This window comes from Ambystoma mexicanum, chromosome 14, assembly GCF_040938575.1.
Source record: "Ambystoma mexicanum isolate Mex_15411 chromosome 14, UKY_AmexF1_1, whole genome shotgun sequence".
Lineage (NCBI taxonomy): Eukaryota > Metazoa > Chordata > Amphibia > Caudata > Ambystomatidae > Ambystoma > Ambystoma mexicanum.
This window is the reverse complement of record NC_090940.1, coordinates 208625901-208641920: the sequence shown is the minus strand read 5'-3', so window position 1 is coordinate 208641920 and position 16020 is coordinate 208625901. Positions and strand designations below refer to the sequence as shown.

At 44.2% G+C, this 16020-nt stretch overlaps 1 protein-coding gene across 1 annotated transcript in view; it reads left to right on the top strand.

The window, feature by feature from the left end:
- Positions 1 to 519: 519 nt before the first annotated feature.
- Positions 520 to 16020, top strand: part of TMX1 (thioredoxin related transmembrane protein 1) — a 191605-nt gene continuing 176104 nt past the window's right edge. The window contains exon 1 of the mRNA XM_069638937.1: positions 520 to 765. Within this exon, the coding sequence (XP_069495038.1) occupies positions 614 to 765 (152 nt within the window). The 5' untranslated portion in view covers positions 520 to 613. The remainder of the gene's footprint in view (positions 766 to 16020) is intronic.

Genomic DNA, 16020 nt, shown 5'->3' with positions numbered 1-16020 from the left:
ACACTAATCAAAATCATTTTATCCCACACCTGTTAGGAAAACAAAGGGCTTGCAGACTTTGGAATAAAAGGTGCACCCTAGGTTTGAAGACAGGGATGCACATGCAATATTTGTAGCAGCTATGTAAACGCCACTGAAGATAGTTTTTAAAAAAGTTAGAGAGTAGGTTATTACTGTTTTCCAGATTGGATTGGAATTCTGGGAATTGTAGTTTTCTATAAAATAAAGGGGGACGAAAAAAGTATACGTCCCAGAATCCAAAGTGAAAAAACAGGTCGGGCTGCCCAAATCACCATGGCCGCTGGTGTTGTTGTATGTGTATTCTCCATGGAAAGTTGTTTTTGGAGCTACATTTCTTTCTTTACTATACCTTTATCCGGTTGTCATGTTAGCTACCCCACAGGCTTTTGCTTTTCGGAATGTTGCACAGACTCATTATTGGATGCTTGCATGCTCGAATGTTTTAAACTAGCAGAATGCGATTTCAGCTTACAGCGCATGAAACCTAGCTGGGGTTCACGGACACAAAAGACGGGCTTGGTCGGCCGGGCCAGTGCCGGAAGTAAGCTGCGCCTGCGCAGGAATTAGGAAAGTGTAGTCGCTGAAGATAGCTATGGCGCCCCGCAGTCACTTGCAGACCGCGCTCTTCCTTCTCTGCTTGGTGGTGCTCACCAGGCAGCGCTCAATGGGAAAGAAGAGTGACGTGCGACAAGTGACAGATGATAACTGGACGCAGATCCTGGAGGGCGAGTGGATGGTGGAATTGTAAGGGCCTCCTGGGAACAGTGCATACGGGAGGTCGGGGTGAGGGGAGGCAGTTCGAAGGGCTGAGACGCCCTCTGTGGAACAGTGGTAACCCGGGCAGTCAGCATTCAGTGGAACTTACAGGGGGGTCGGTTTTGCTATTGTGACCCAGAAAGTTGATAGAGTTGACGCCTTCCCGGGGTTGGTGGCAGCGACTCTTTCTACAAACACTGGGTGTGGGGTTGGGTTGAACAGTTTATGCACGAAAGATATTCAAAATTGAGCGACCGGACAGCCCGACGATGTACTCTATAGATTTCAACATGTCAAAGTTATTACTCTCCCTTTAGTGATGTGCTTCGAAGCGGAACTTATCAATGAAATGCGCTGGGCAGAATAATATTGTTTTTGTATAGCGCTTAAGGCAGCTTTCTTGGGTTTGTGAGCGATTTGTTTGCTCTTACTATTTACCAGTTTCTTGGCACTCCATGTATTGTCCTTAGAAGGACGAAGGGTTGAGTGGCTCAGTCACGCCTGTGACTGCTGTTGTGTTGCCTGCAAAATGTGAGGCTCAACTTGAGGAATCGTACAGTCTCTGCATAATATTTTGAATTACTACAACTGACACGGGATTTGTGCTCGGAGCCAAACTTTTGTTTTCTTCTTGGAACAGTAGTGCTATAAGGGTCCAGTTAGGCACATAGCAAAGACAGTTGATCCCAATGACAGCTGTGCATTCGTACTTGTCCTTAATAAGGGAATGCTGACCTTTGGCAAGCAATGCGCTTCAGTGTAACTATGTATCTGCGTTTGCCAAAAAAGGTGTACAAGCAACGAGCCTTGGGCATTCACGATTTTCATCATTGACATTGTGCCTTGTCTGGCAGTGACCATCATCGAGTGTAAACACTCGATTACCAAGTAACACAGATTCCCCATGTTGTCAATCCTTATTTGTAAGCATTTCGTTATTTATTCCTGCCTGAAGTATCTCCTAAAACCCCAACCTCTGCATGTAAGCCTCATTCACACTCCCAGAATCGCTTATTACTCCCATAATCCAGTTTTTACTTTTATCACAGTACATATAATAGATTTCGTTAGTTTCAACAAGGTAGTCATAACTATTAAATCGTGCTTTGTTAGCTTCTGACATGGCCCGCGTTGGCATTGTATATCAGAGCCAACATTTGTCCCTGATATCTCTTACTAGCTGGGGTACCCGGCGCTGTCCATATCCTGATAGAGGGTGGTGCCTTATGTGCCCTGGATATGATATGGCATTTGTAACGCGCCTATACACAAGTGTTTCAAGGCGTGACGAGGCAGGGAGGGGGGAACAGGGGGAGGACAGACAACGATCCTACTAGGCCAGGTGTCATTCAGACCGCGCAAGTGCAGGATGATGTTGCTGTTGTCTGCATGCCAACAAGTCTTGCTTCAGTTTGCTCTAGCATCTCGTTTGCCCTGGAGAAAGTTGCTCTTGTCGTCTGGTCGGCAAGTCGTGCTGCTGTTTGTTGTTGTGTTTCAGAAGCTCTTGATATTGATCTTTGCATCAGATGTAGCTTTCCAAGTGAGGTTCGTTTTTTGTGCAGCATTTTTCAGTCACTCAATGGCTTCAGCACATTTGAGAAACTGTCCAAGAAAGATGGTGCTCTCTTCTCGTGAATGAACTTAAGTAAATTGTAACCTTGCCATTTCCCATATTTGGAGTGGCGTGATAAAAAAACATTTTTTAATTCCCTTTAAAATGCTTTAATAAACATGTTCAAACTGAACTGTATACAGTAGTAGTACATTTCAAAGGAATAACCAACACATCAGACATTTTTCCAAATTTAGCCGCCTCCTAGTACCTACTGTAGTGAATCTGGGTGAGCATCAGTAAATGAGGGTGTCTTTGGAGTGTTTTTTTTTTTTTTTTTTTTTTTGCATCCAAACATAGATTGAGATCTTGCCCCAAACAAAAGAGGAATCCATGCAAAATTTGGTAGACGTGGGTTCAACAGTGTGGATTTGTATAGCCACACAAACATACACGCATACATTCAGATTTGTATATAAAGATTGTCCCCCTTAATAGATGGTGCATTCATATTTAAACGTGTTTCGCAAAGCCCATCAATATTATGGTGGGTTTTAAAAAAGTATGGACAACCCTGCATTACGTCATAGTACAATAGACCATTTCAGCTAAGCCACACATAAGGGAGACCTTGGCAGCTATCCTTGGAAATTCACTTTCAGTTCAGAGCTAAAGTGCAATACATTGAGGTTATGCAAATTAGCTCGAATGCATGCTTCTATGATGATATACAATTTGTGATTACATTGATAACCCCTAAATTGTCTGTTCAAGGGAAGAAAGAAAACAAATTGATCAAGCCTGTGTATGTCCTACCTCCTTAAAGTAACTCCACAGAATCCCTTTTTCGTTATGCATTTAACATTTTATTCTGAAACCACATGCTCGTAGTACCTCAACCATGCATTTTGTACGCTGAAATGGTAAAATTAGAATACTTAAATTAAATGTAGTAGAAAAAACATTGTTCTGTGTGGATTCATCACCACAGTTGCATAGTGGATTGTTTGGTCGTAGTAATTGCAGTGTTGCCATATCTTCTTTGTAATAATGGTTTTCTTCGTTGCTATAATTTGACCCCAACCATACCCACCCTCAAATTGACATGACCAAACAGTTATCCTCTCTATAAAAATGGTGGCGGTGGAACCATTGCAGACCAAATAGCGCATCCCTCTATTAATAAGGACGCACGCATTTTAGTTACCTACACCCAATAGTTACATCTATCTGTGTCAAAAACCATAGAATCCAGAAGAACGACACTAAACAAGCCATCAATTACAACATTTGCAGAATATATATTTCAGCATCATCGAAACGGTCCACTAACTCCCAGGAAATGTAACTTTTTCCAAAATGTTCACAGATTATATTGTATGCCCAGTTTGTGTACAAATAGTGTCTTTAATTGCAATCCACACTGTAACTGAGGTTCAACCCTTGTTGCTGAATACCTGTTTAGTGTACATCAGTGTTTTCACTGGGAACATGGATAAGTGAACGTGACTAGGATGTGTAACTTAATATGCACGCAATGCGAGACTTCTATCGTAAAAAACAAACAAACAAACAAAATGCTGAAGAGCTCTGTTTGATGTTGCCGAATCTGAACTCATTAATGCTATGCTGCGTTACCAGCAGCAGGCATCGACATTGTTGGGAGCTAGTTGGCTCTTGTTTGTTTCTCAGAATAACCTAGTTAACGTGATACATTCAGCTGCCAAGTTCTACTTTTGACTTCTTAGGTCATCTTTTACCTTAAACGAATAAGTGAGACCCTGTGTTGGGGAATGTGTGCAAAGGACAATTAGGGCACGCCTACAAGCATAATGGGTCGCATTAGTTTGCGTCGTGTGGAAGTTAGATTAGTGGCACTCTGTGTGCCACGTCATTCCCCATAGGTAACTACTACTTCCTGGGCGATGCCGATACTGAGGAGGTGCTTGCAGCTCTGCCTGCTCTGGTCTTTATTTCACTCCCTGCATCAATTGTATTTCATTTAATAAACCCCCCTGTTTATTAGTCTGTATTACTTATTCAGATCACAGTTGAAGCTTGTGCATGTTTTGATTCTTTCTATGGGAGGTTCATGTGCCTGAAGTTGACATAGCAATAGCTTTGCTTTATGTAGCATATGATAGATTCTGTGACTGTACTTGTGATTAAAAAAATCCCCACATTTATGTTGTGTCGTACCTGATACTGTATGCAATGCTTTCAACGCATTGGAAAGTGTTCATAATTGGTATCGTTACTTAAAACCTTTCACAGCTATAACTTGCAGGCCAAATGGACCTCTTATTTTTTTTCAGATCTGTATACAGGCACCTCCTTATTTTGACACAACGCATTGTAAAGGCGGCTTTAAGTAGAGTTTTATTTCAGCGAAGCAGTTGAGAGAAATGCGGCTTGTCTTCTGGTGTCTGTGCCACACTTGCAAAGTCATAGCCCCCTGGCTTCGTATGTAGTTGTCCTTGACCCGAGGAGCCGTGTTAAATCTGGCAGTACAATAAGGAGCCTTCTTGCGAATTCTCTGGGCAGAACCAGGCCCCAGTTTATGCAGTGCACCTCGGTCGGTACTCTCCAGTTATGGGATGGAAGAGTTTAACACACGATGTGCTATGTATGAGGAGTGTGGCGTTAGGGGGATGTGTGTGTGTGTAAGTACATTAAAAACAAATGCATCTTTCATTATTTGTCCAGTTTGACTACTGAAAGAACATGATTTCGCAACATGTTTGACGTGGCTTCATTTATCCTCTAGAGCTCAGACATTCAAAAGTAGTGACCCGGCTCCTATTTCACAAGTGGGTGATGACTTAAATTGATGTAACGCCGCCAGACAACATTTTCTCCCTTTCAAAGTCCTGTTGACTCCACTTTGCTTCTCGTCTGGGGATTTTTAAATCTTGATCTAGAGAACTACATTTTTCAATCTTTTGTTAACATGAAAAGTGACATTTTTAGTGAAAATGCCATGATTTCTGATCGGGCCAGAACTATTTTGCTCGTCTCAAAGAACTGCAGGGTAGTTTCAAAAACTCCCATGCAGAGCAAAATTAGAATCTTGAATTTAATAGAGGCCATATTCACAGACTCGCACATCACTGAACTAGGGGGCACACATTGAAGTTGCTAGCTACTAGCCAACTATGAAAAAGTCACTCCCCACCTCCATGTTATACATTCAAACAGCACATCATTTCATATTTGCCAAGAGTCCAATAGCACTAGCCAATGGCTAGTGCACATTTTGCACCTTGATTCAACCATAGATCATATCCGTTTGTGTCAAGAAAAAAGGCACATTGAATAACGCAAGACAACATAGCAATTAAGAAACTTGCAGAATAATCTATTTTTATATTTTGAATCTTCCAATGAATGTTTCCCATAAAGAAGAACAAAGTAATGAGAATGAGAGGAGCAAATCAAAATAAGTAGTGTAGTATCCAAGATTTGCACTTGGGTGCCAGTTGTCAGAACGTGCTGGGGTGAGATAGTGAAGAAGGAACACTGTGTTTGTAAATGGCCCAAACACTTAATGTGTTTTGGGACTCCTTCAGGAGTGCACAGGAATCGCAATTGATGTGTCTCCATGTGGAAATCCTTCCAGTGAACTATTAATGTTTTCAGCAACAATGAAGATTACCCCTGCTAATAGCGCAGGGAGTCTTGATTCTATTAGGAAGCGAGCATTATGCTCCAACTTCTATTTATTCCTCTCCTCAGCAGTTTCAACAAAAATCAAACTTCTCCAAAATGTTGTCTTTTTTTTTTTTTAAACTACATTTCCCTCGTAAACATCTTTTTATGTAGTTAATCTCATATCCTGTCATGTGCTCATAGTCCTTCCTGTTTATTTGCTCCACCTCTTCTTTGAATGCTCTGAACTGCACTCTAGACCTTGTAACTGGAATTTCAACTCTTGAAGAACTACAGAGTCAACAAGCCTCCAGGTTGCTCTGCCCCTTTTTGCATGCTGCTCCTGTCGATCTCTTTTAAGCCTGCTGCTTGGTTTGTTTTGGGTCAGCTGTTCTTCTGGTCATCTCCTATCAAAATACAAAGGATATGTTTAGGGTGGAGAATGCACTGCCTTATTCGATACAGGAAAACAATGTCTAATTATACATGAATAACACATAACATTGCAGTGCATATCTTGGGTGGGAAAGTAATGCTGGTCTGCTTGTCTTTAATACAATCAAGACTCCCTGCGCTATTAGCCGGGGTAATCTTAATTTTATGTCAAGACCGGAGGTGCGCATTATGCTTGTTCAAAGCTTCCCGATATTGTCGCTGCTGCTTAAAGTAGCATGTCCTAAATGCACTATTGCTGGCCCAGTCGACCGCTTGCAACATATCTTGTAGCGTCGCTCCTTTCGCTTATGCTTTCGAAGCCATTGCTCCTCTCACAGAATGAGCAACACAAGTCTACTCCTGCAAGCTGCATAACCTTGCGCACCCATCTGTCTATGGTGGCTGTTACGACTGCTTTGTACGGTCTCCTGCGCGCTATCAATAACTGCATCGTCCTTGCCGGGCGTGTTCCTGCTGTTATACTTTCATATGCACCACTTCGAATGATCATGTAAAGAGGGATATGATATAGATGCGGATCCTGTCTTTGTCCTCCCGACGAGGGTGAAGGTAAGCCCCTCCGGTCCGAACATTTTCCTGTGTACATCTAGGACTTTGACGTCTGCTACCCTCCTGCATGATACTAGACATAAGAGTATGGCTAGCTTGCCCGACAGTTGCTTCAAGGACAGGTATCAGTTGGCAACTAGCCCGAAGCCTCAGTATCACTGTCACGTCCTATAAGTGTATGTATTCGGTTCTGGGGGCCATCTAAACCAGGCTCCTTTCATGACCCTTATTACAGCTGCATTCTCCCCAATGGGAACTCCGTTGATGGGTAGATGACCCGCTGAAATTTCCGATCTATACTCTCCTATTGTCCTCAATGCTTTCTTGTTTTGCAGCAGGCCTGCTATGAAATTTAGGATTGCTACTATAGGGGCAGAAATGGGATGAAAACCTCTCCATTTCCACCACTACAACCATTTACTTCAAGCCGTGTTGTAGCTCCGCCGTGTAGATGGCGCCCACAATTCTGCAATGAGCTGTGCAGCTTGTTCCGAAATGCCTGGCAGAGCCCAGCATTTCCGGCTATGCTGCACGCCATTAGTGGGAGAGTCCCTTTCATTCTGAGGTTAAAATGACCCCACTGGGACCGTGAGCGGGTGTTCTTCTGGGGGGAGGATCCTCGGCCAGTCTGTTAGTAGTTCTATGAGTGCTGGAAACCATACTTGTGACTTTCATATCAGCGCTACTAAATTCTCCCCTTCTCTGCGCGTCCTAGCTAATGCTCTGCTCAGCATCATGAATGGGGGTGAAAGGCGTAGAGTAGGTCCCCGCTCCAATTTTGCAGAAAAGTGTCTGCTCCTCTCGCTGTCGGATCTAATCTCCAGCTGAAGTAGCTGCTTTCTGGATGCAAACAGGTCTGTGTGAACTGGGCGCCACAGCTGTTGTAGCTGCTTAAATACCTCTACGTTCAGCTTCCAGTCGCTGGCATTTGACAAGTAATGGGAGTTCCAGTCTATCACGTTGAGTGTCCCTGGTAGATAGTCTGCTGTCACTGAGGTCCCTGCTTGCAGGCAGTAGTGCCAGAAGTAGTTTGCTAGTTCCGCTAGGAGCTTGGACTTCATCCCTCCTATGTGATTGATATATTTGACTGCTGAGATGTTGTCAATCTTCAACAGAATACATGAGTTCACTTTGTTCTTTGTGAATGCCTTGATTGCGAAGGATCCCGCTACAAGCTCTAAGCAATTTATGTGCATTTGGAGTTCTTCTGAGCTCCATCTCCCACCTGTTGCTATTGTCCTGCACCAGGCTCCCATGCCTGCCCTGCTGGCATCCGATTCTACCACTAGGTTGGGTCAGTTCCCAAATATGTCCCATTCCATGCGTCCATATTCTGTAGCCACCATTCCAGCTCTATTCTGGATTCGTGATCTAGCAGTACTGATGATGGTACTTCAGGCCTTGCTGTTGGTGTTTTATCTTTAGGCCCTGCAGAGCTCGATAATCTAAGGGCCCTGGAAATATGGCTTGAATAGACAATGCTAACAGTCCTACTATTCTCGCTAGCGTTCTCGAGGGTATTCCCTTTTTGTCGAGGCATCCTCTGATCTCTTTCTTGATATCCCTTATCTTCCTGGCTGGTAATTCTAGTGTCGCTGCCTTGGTGTTTACTATAAACCCGAGGAAATTATCCTCTTTGTCGGGGTGACGTCAGATTTCTCCTGATTCACTAAAAATTCCAGTGACAAGAGTAGTTCTTTACCCATTCTGTCTGGTATCAGAGGGCTTCCCTGTCATCTCATGAGTTTCTTGAAGGCCCACGGGGCTGATGCTAATCCGGAGGGTATTTATGTGTATTGCTCGTCCCAGGTGAACACCAGGAAGGGATGGTATTGCTCTTGGACGAGTACTGTGAGGTACGTGTCCTTTCGATCGATCCTTGAGAGCCAGTCCCCTTCTCTCAGTTTCTCGCAGTTGGTGAATCCCTTCCATCATGCAGTGGCGGTATGTCACCCAACTGTTTAGCTCTTTTAAATGTATCACTGGTCTCATTTTCTCCTTCCTGTGTACTAGAAACATGTTGCTTATGGACTTTGGTGCCTTTGCGCATGGCTCTATGGCTTTTTTTCTGCAATAAGTGCTGTAGCATGCTTGTAAGCTCTCCCTCTCTGCCAGGGCCATGTGTATTGGGGAGGGGTGGCTCTGGTGTGGTTCCTGGGTGAATTATAGTTCCAGTCCATTAGCTGTCTGCAACACCCAGGCGCCCATTCCTCTCGGGAATCGGCCTCTGGTGGGAAAGGAGGAGTCTTGCTGTTTATTTTCCCAATAATGGGCTCTGATGTTCTGAGGTCTCCGTGTGCCCTGATAGCGACCAGTCGCTCGACCTCGATAGCGACCGGTCCCAGCAAAAACCTTGGTAGCTATGAAAGCTTGTGCCTTTTCTAGGGAGGTGTATGTCTCCACAAACCTCCCAATTTCCCTTCCAAAGGTTTATCCGAAGAGAAGGCCTTGGGCTGCTTCACCTGCTTCATAAGAGGCTAGGTCTTTGGACTCTATCTTCAACAAGAGTCCTCGTCTCCTTTCGTCGGAGATCGTGCAATTTGCATTCCCCAGCAGGCATACTGGCCTGTGCCCATTTTGCTGGTACTTCTGGGTTTACTTCTTCCCCTGTGTCTCCGGCCGGCTTTGCTAGGTCTATGATCTTGGCTAGCGGCCCTGCAAGATCCAAGTTGTGCAACCATTTTCTCACCAGCATCTATCTACATTTTGCATCTCACCCATGCGAGCTGGCCATTCCAAGATGGCGGCCCGCATACCCAGTTCAGGAGTACCCGAGGAGTTGGCCTGTGATTTGGTCGTGGCCATTCACTTTACTGTCCTATCTTAAATCCCTCATGCTTGTCTGCCCTCTGAATGCTACTTGTAGTACGTTTTTGTGACCCCTCCACTTGAACTTCCATTTTGCTGCTTCCTCACTGTACTAAGAAATCTGGACTTACATAACACACCTCAATAATTATGGGTTAACTCTCTCCTCTGGAAATGCTTCTACCCTCTTTTTCCTTCTTTGCTTGTCTCCCTTGTTGGCACTATGTATGATCTATGTTTGCCTGTCTGTTTGCCTGCCCTTCACCCCCTGTGTGCCTCTTCTTCTCTCTCACCACACCCTTTCCCCTTCCGCTTTCTATGTAATTGCACTTTCTCTATCCGAAATGTTATCTGACCTAGTACGATAGCTGTCTCTTCCCCTCCTCCTTGTTCTTCCTCCCCCGCCAGCACTATCTGAAATGTCGTCTGGACTAGCACGATAGTTGCTTGTTTTTGTTCCTCTCCGCCTTCCCCTCTTGTCATTTCTCTGGCTGTACCAGAAATGTCATCAGGCCTAGTATGTTAGTTGCTTGTCTGTCTCATCTCCTACCCCCTCCCCTTCCTTTCTTGTTCATAGCTCTTACTCTATCCGAAATGTCATCTGACTAGTACGATAGTAGCTGTTCCGTCTCCCATGCCCCCCTCCCTCCTTGTTCTTCCTCCCCCGCCACCACTATCTGAAATGTCATCAGGCCTAGTACTGTAGTTGCTTGTTTTGTTCCCATCCTCCTCCCTCTTTTCCCCACCGCCTCCAAACCCCCACCTGCACCTCTTGGCAATTCTTTGGCTCTACCAGAAATGTTGTCGGGCCTAGTATGTTAGTTGCTTGTCTGTCTCACCTCCTAGACCCCCCCCCACAACCCCTCCCTATCTTTGTCATAGCTGTTGCACTATCTGAAATGTCGCCAGGCCTAGTATTATAGTAAGAATGTTCATTGTATTTTTCCCTTGCTCCCTCCCTTGCCTTGAAGTGCTTTGAAACACATTGTATAGGCGCTATAAAACACTTTCTCCTGACAGCTCCTCCAGGATCTGTCTATTCCCTTTCACGGATCTCTAGATGTCTTATACACGAACGCCAGCATCTTTGGACCCAGTTCGGGTGCTTCTGCTACTTTGCCCGTCAGTTCTGGTCTCGGGCATTCGGCCCTCATGCGCTCTCTCACCTTTTCTCTAGCGCTTTTTGCAGCCTCTGTGTCATATTTGGCTACTCGTGGGGATGGCTGCCAGTCCGAAGATGTAGGGTTTCTAATGTTCACTGGTTCGAATGTGTCTGAGATCTCTTCACTATCCTCTAGGTGTTTCTCTTTTCTTAATCTCTTACCCCGTGGCGTTCTAACTCTTCCTCCTCTGGTCTCTCGTCCTCTTCTTGTGAAGAGCGTGGGGTTTCTGCTGACTCTTCCTCTGAGTCTATCCCCTCCTTTCCCATATTCTCCCCTGGGTCGGGGGCTGTGCGGCTTGGCACCACCGACTTGCGCAGAAAAGCGTCTGTGGCCTCTTTGTCTGCCCCGTAGCGGTGACCCGGAAGGTCAGAAGAGGCCTTCCTCTTCCGGGTCTCAGTATACCCTTGTGGGGCCCTAGTGGACGTGCTCTGTTTTTTGCTTTTGGCTCAAGAATGTCTCTATTGTGGCCAATCTGTCTTGTGGGGGCCTTACCCCTTGGGCCACTGCTCCCACCAGCGAGCTCCCCAGTACTTCTGTGAAGCTGTGAGCTATGTCATCTACCTGCTCCTCTTCACACCATTCAAATTCTGACATTTCTTTCTGCATAGGTGCTTGTGCCTCTACCTGTGTTCAGGTTGTGTGGCACATCCACTGCTGCGCTGTGGTGCTATTCTATGTCTAGCTCAGTTATCCATTTGAGCTTGTTCCCCACGTTGCGAGGGGTATGTCAGTCCTTCCCTTTGTGTTGGGAGACTGATGCGCATTCCGCACTGTGTATTTATTCGTAATCCTTTGTTTATATGTTATATGGGACCTCTTCCCGCGTCGGTAGGCTGAAGCGCAAGCTGCCCTGTAAATCTGATTATAATGCAGCTGTGATTTGCTACGGCTGTCTGGGTGCCGCATGGTATTCGCTTTATCAGGAGTAGTGCGACCCCGGGACTGCTCCTCCTCCGCTCTCACTCTCTACTTTGGGCTGCTGTTTGCGCGTGTCTGTCACCCTTTCCCTGCTTGAGTGCGGGGATTTGTCTCTCAATTGATATTCTCTGGGTTGTCTTCGCCCTAAAGTCCATAACTTGCTGGCTTATTAGCGTTCTTTTTGTTGACCTTCTAACACATGCCTTACAATCATTCGTGCTCTCAGCTTAGAGAAAAGGTACTTATCTAGCTGACGAGCAGGAAAAGAGGTGGCGCAAGGAGACAGGAAGGACTATCTGCACATGACAGTATATGAGATGGACTATATAAAAGACTCTGGTTAAGAGGGAAATGTAGTTTAAAAAAGAAAAGACCTTTTGAAGTGTTTGATTTTTGTTGAAACTGCTGAAGAGAGGAATAAATAGAAGTTGAAGCATAATGCTCACCTCAGGTTTTGACGTGGAACCTGCCTTCAGTGGGAGGTGCAGCTCCTGCTGCTCAGCTCTCCTTTTATGTGCGTGTTTCACTTAAAACGCTCCGGTCAGATTAATGGCTGTAATTTGTTATGTAGGAATGTAGTACATCTTAAGTGGCCAATCAAGACCATCGCCAGACAGAACAGTGTGTGTTCTGTTGCATGATAAAGAAGCACTTAGTCTAGTGAACGTTAAGGTACTGTAATTTATGTGTATGTGTATACACTAATTGGGCCCGCTTGAGCACCGCTCCAGTCCATCATCTAGTACCGTGCTGTACTGGCACTAGAAATTGACATCAGTCATAGACCTCAAAATATGCACTCGCTTCAAGCCATTGCGTGATAATTGTCTCTTGGCAAGTGACTATGGTATGCTGCTTGAATGTAGAGAATTGAGGGGATGAGTGACCTAATGCCTGGCTAGTCACTTGTAACTTGACATTTTTACACTTGCCAGAAGTTCTGCTCAAAATCGAGGTGCACCTTTCTTAGTCCTCCTTTCATGCATACTGATAACTGACCACAGGTAAGAAACGGGCCTCTCTTCTACTTCAATCATATATCACCCCCCTACCCCCCTTCCCAATAGTTTATACCCTCTGAATTGGTTAATTCTGCTATCTAATCCCTTTTTCCTATTGCCATTCCCATCCGATTTCCTACTCTTTCCTTTCCACAGACGGAGGTCTGGTGACACCCTGGTAAGGTCAAAATACACTCCCTTTTCGGATGAGGCCTGGCACCGTAAGACCACTAGTGTGGTGTTGGCAAAGTATAAATATTGGTTAACATTAAAAATGTAATCCCAGATGAGATCCAAGTTTCCAATTGAACAGAAGACGCAGAATCCTATGTAAGCATATAAGCAATTGTTGCTCCCAAAAGCCAGCAACCGACTTGGTTTGCATGTCGGTTGATATGGTATTACAGAACCCAACACAAGATGTGAGAAAACCAATTAGTGATTCTTTCTGTTCGGCCTAAATAATAATTTTGTAACATTACTCTTAAAGGGGAAAGTGCGCTCAAAAATGTTATTGTCCTGAGCGTTCGGCATGTGTTTTTCAGCATACTCCGATCAACCATATAAAACTTTATGCATCTTACCTTAGTTTTCCTCAGTTTTACACATGCAAAAACGGGTTGGGCATGTCCATCTTGTGCTAATCTTATCCGTTGCTGCATCGCCCCTACGGAAGTAAATCAGATCATCCGCCCCTGAAGCTGACATCACTATTCCAAACGATATGCTCCACCTATTGGTGGGCAGCGTAGCCGAACGTGCCCAGTCATCACCCACGTCATAAAGTCAGTTAACGCAAAACCCGGAAGAACACCACACACGTCCTCTCACAGCGCGTCCCAAATCGGATTTGCAATCAATAATTTTAAAGAAAACATCAGTAATCTGCAATTTTGCAAGTGCTTTTATTTAACAAAGAACACTCCAAAAACCACATTATCATGATCCACTGATTGCGATGAACGACTAATTGTTGTGTGTCCTTAGGTTAGAGTGGCAAAACATATGACGTACATGATGATCTTTTCGGGAGAAGATGTGGATTCGACGCATCAACTTCATGCTACACTGTAAACATTGACATGTTGCTCTTTGTCGCTGGTACGGCCAAAGGGCATATCGGTACCGGTCCATCGTCCCACATGATTGTGATGCGGTTAGGCGTATCTGCCATTGTTGATTGAAGAAGCCATCACACGGTAGCTGGAAACTATGGCATTCGCAGAATGGTGCGATATATCTGTGTAGATAATAGAATAAAAATATATTTTAGTATAAAATTTTTATTCAAATGCATGCATTTATCCTGTAATTCTGCACCGAATGAAACCAAATAACAAACACAAACCACACACACAGACAACGTGGGGAAGTATTTCAGACTACGATGTGCATGAAAGGTTAGCACTGTGAAGTAGGTATAGCTCCCAATGGTATGGAGAAACTGACGCAGAAATGGAACAACAGAAAGATGGCATTGTAATGGAACTGTCAGTATTATCTATTGAAAAGCGAACCTGGAAAATGTTCTGCCCCCGGCACATCCAATAATGCAACGTTGATAGAACACCCTGATATTCCATGGGACGAAGTGGTTTAGATCTCACTGGCCTGCATGAATGTTGTGGTTGCGGGTCGTCGATGAATAATCTCCACAATATGCTCCAACTAACAACCCATAACAATGTCGGTAACCAATACTGGGCAAAAAACCAAACCTTTACTCATTCCCATTTAAACTAAACACAAATAACAATTATTGGTAGACTTTTAAAGAAACCGCCAGTTACACACTTGGTTTTTTAAATATGGCACGGTATAAATTCAATCAACGGAACAATGTATTCTTTTCAACTATTTTCGTCAAATGGCATATTCGCACGTCATTGAATTCGTCCATGTGCCAACAGATAAAATGCCATTTTTAATTGCAAAAATACTATGGATAGTTCAACTTGCCTTATGTTCAGTAGTTCCATTCTCTTGGTGTAACGCGGAGTATCCGCTCAGAACAACGGTTTGCATAAATTGAAACTAAATGTTCCAATGTCCACTTTGAATACAGTTAATGTTATTTTTGTGGGTATTCGACAATTTCTGTCCTTCTAGCCTGGCGATTGCTCCCTTTCGTCCACGGTCAAATAAAAATTGACAAGACATGTCGGTGTGAACTGATTAATTTCTTCGATCCCCACAAGCATTATCCCACATAGTGATCTTCATTCCATGGAGCGATGAGCACAGATGACCCACGTGTCAATCGAAAAAAAGCATGAAAAATAAACATTATCTGGCATCCACCAATGCCGTGCGATCATGAATACTGTTTTAACCATCACTAGTGCTGTTTATGAACCTATATGTGATACCATTCATAACGCTGTGGCCTTTCCATAGGCAAAATCATTAATTCTGGAGTCTCAATGTTCTCGAAGATCAGCCCCCTTTTGATGATTATTTTTTTAATTTCTGAATAAAGTTAACCTTGTTAAACACTGCAAGCTATCTCTTGGCTTCTTTCCAGAGAGGTTTGTATTCATTATGTTGTGAGTGTAACAGGGGACAGCCGTTCACACTATCTATCCCACATGAGGCAGCCCTGTCTACGTTGAAGTGAGACTGGTTACATTGCTTGACCATACCGAGTTAGTTGTATTTATGATCCGACTAGGCCTTGTGTCAATCGGCCGTACGTGTACATAGGTTAAGCGTGGATGAGCGTTAATTTTTCAGAGTCGTTCCCTGTCTTTCAAATGCGGACCTGAGAAGTCGGTAGCCTTGTGCTCAACATTGCAGTAGCTCGCGAAAGCGCACAATCGCGACGGTCAAGCGAAAAGCGTATCTTTTTGGGAAGGCCGTAGCAAGTCAGGAAGGGGCCTGAGGTGATGAAGAATTGGTTCTCACTTTTCCACTAGTGTATGCCCTTGGCGGCAGATCAGTTTTCGAAATCTGAAAATAGCTGGTGAGCGCAGGCTAACCCAGCCAACATCAAATTTCTTTGGTAGACTCTATCCGGCTTACTGTGAATCTCAGCAAGACATCACATAGTCTAATGAAGTGGACAATACATTTTTCTATTTTTTTTTTCTTCATTTTTTTATTTTTAACAACTTTATTTAATAATTACACAGACAATAATATAACTGAG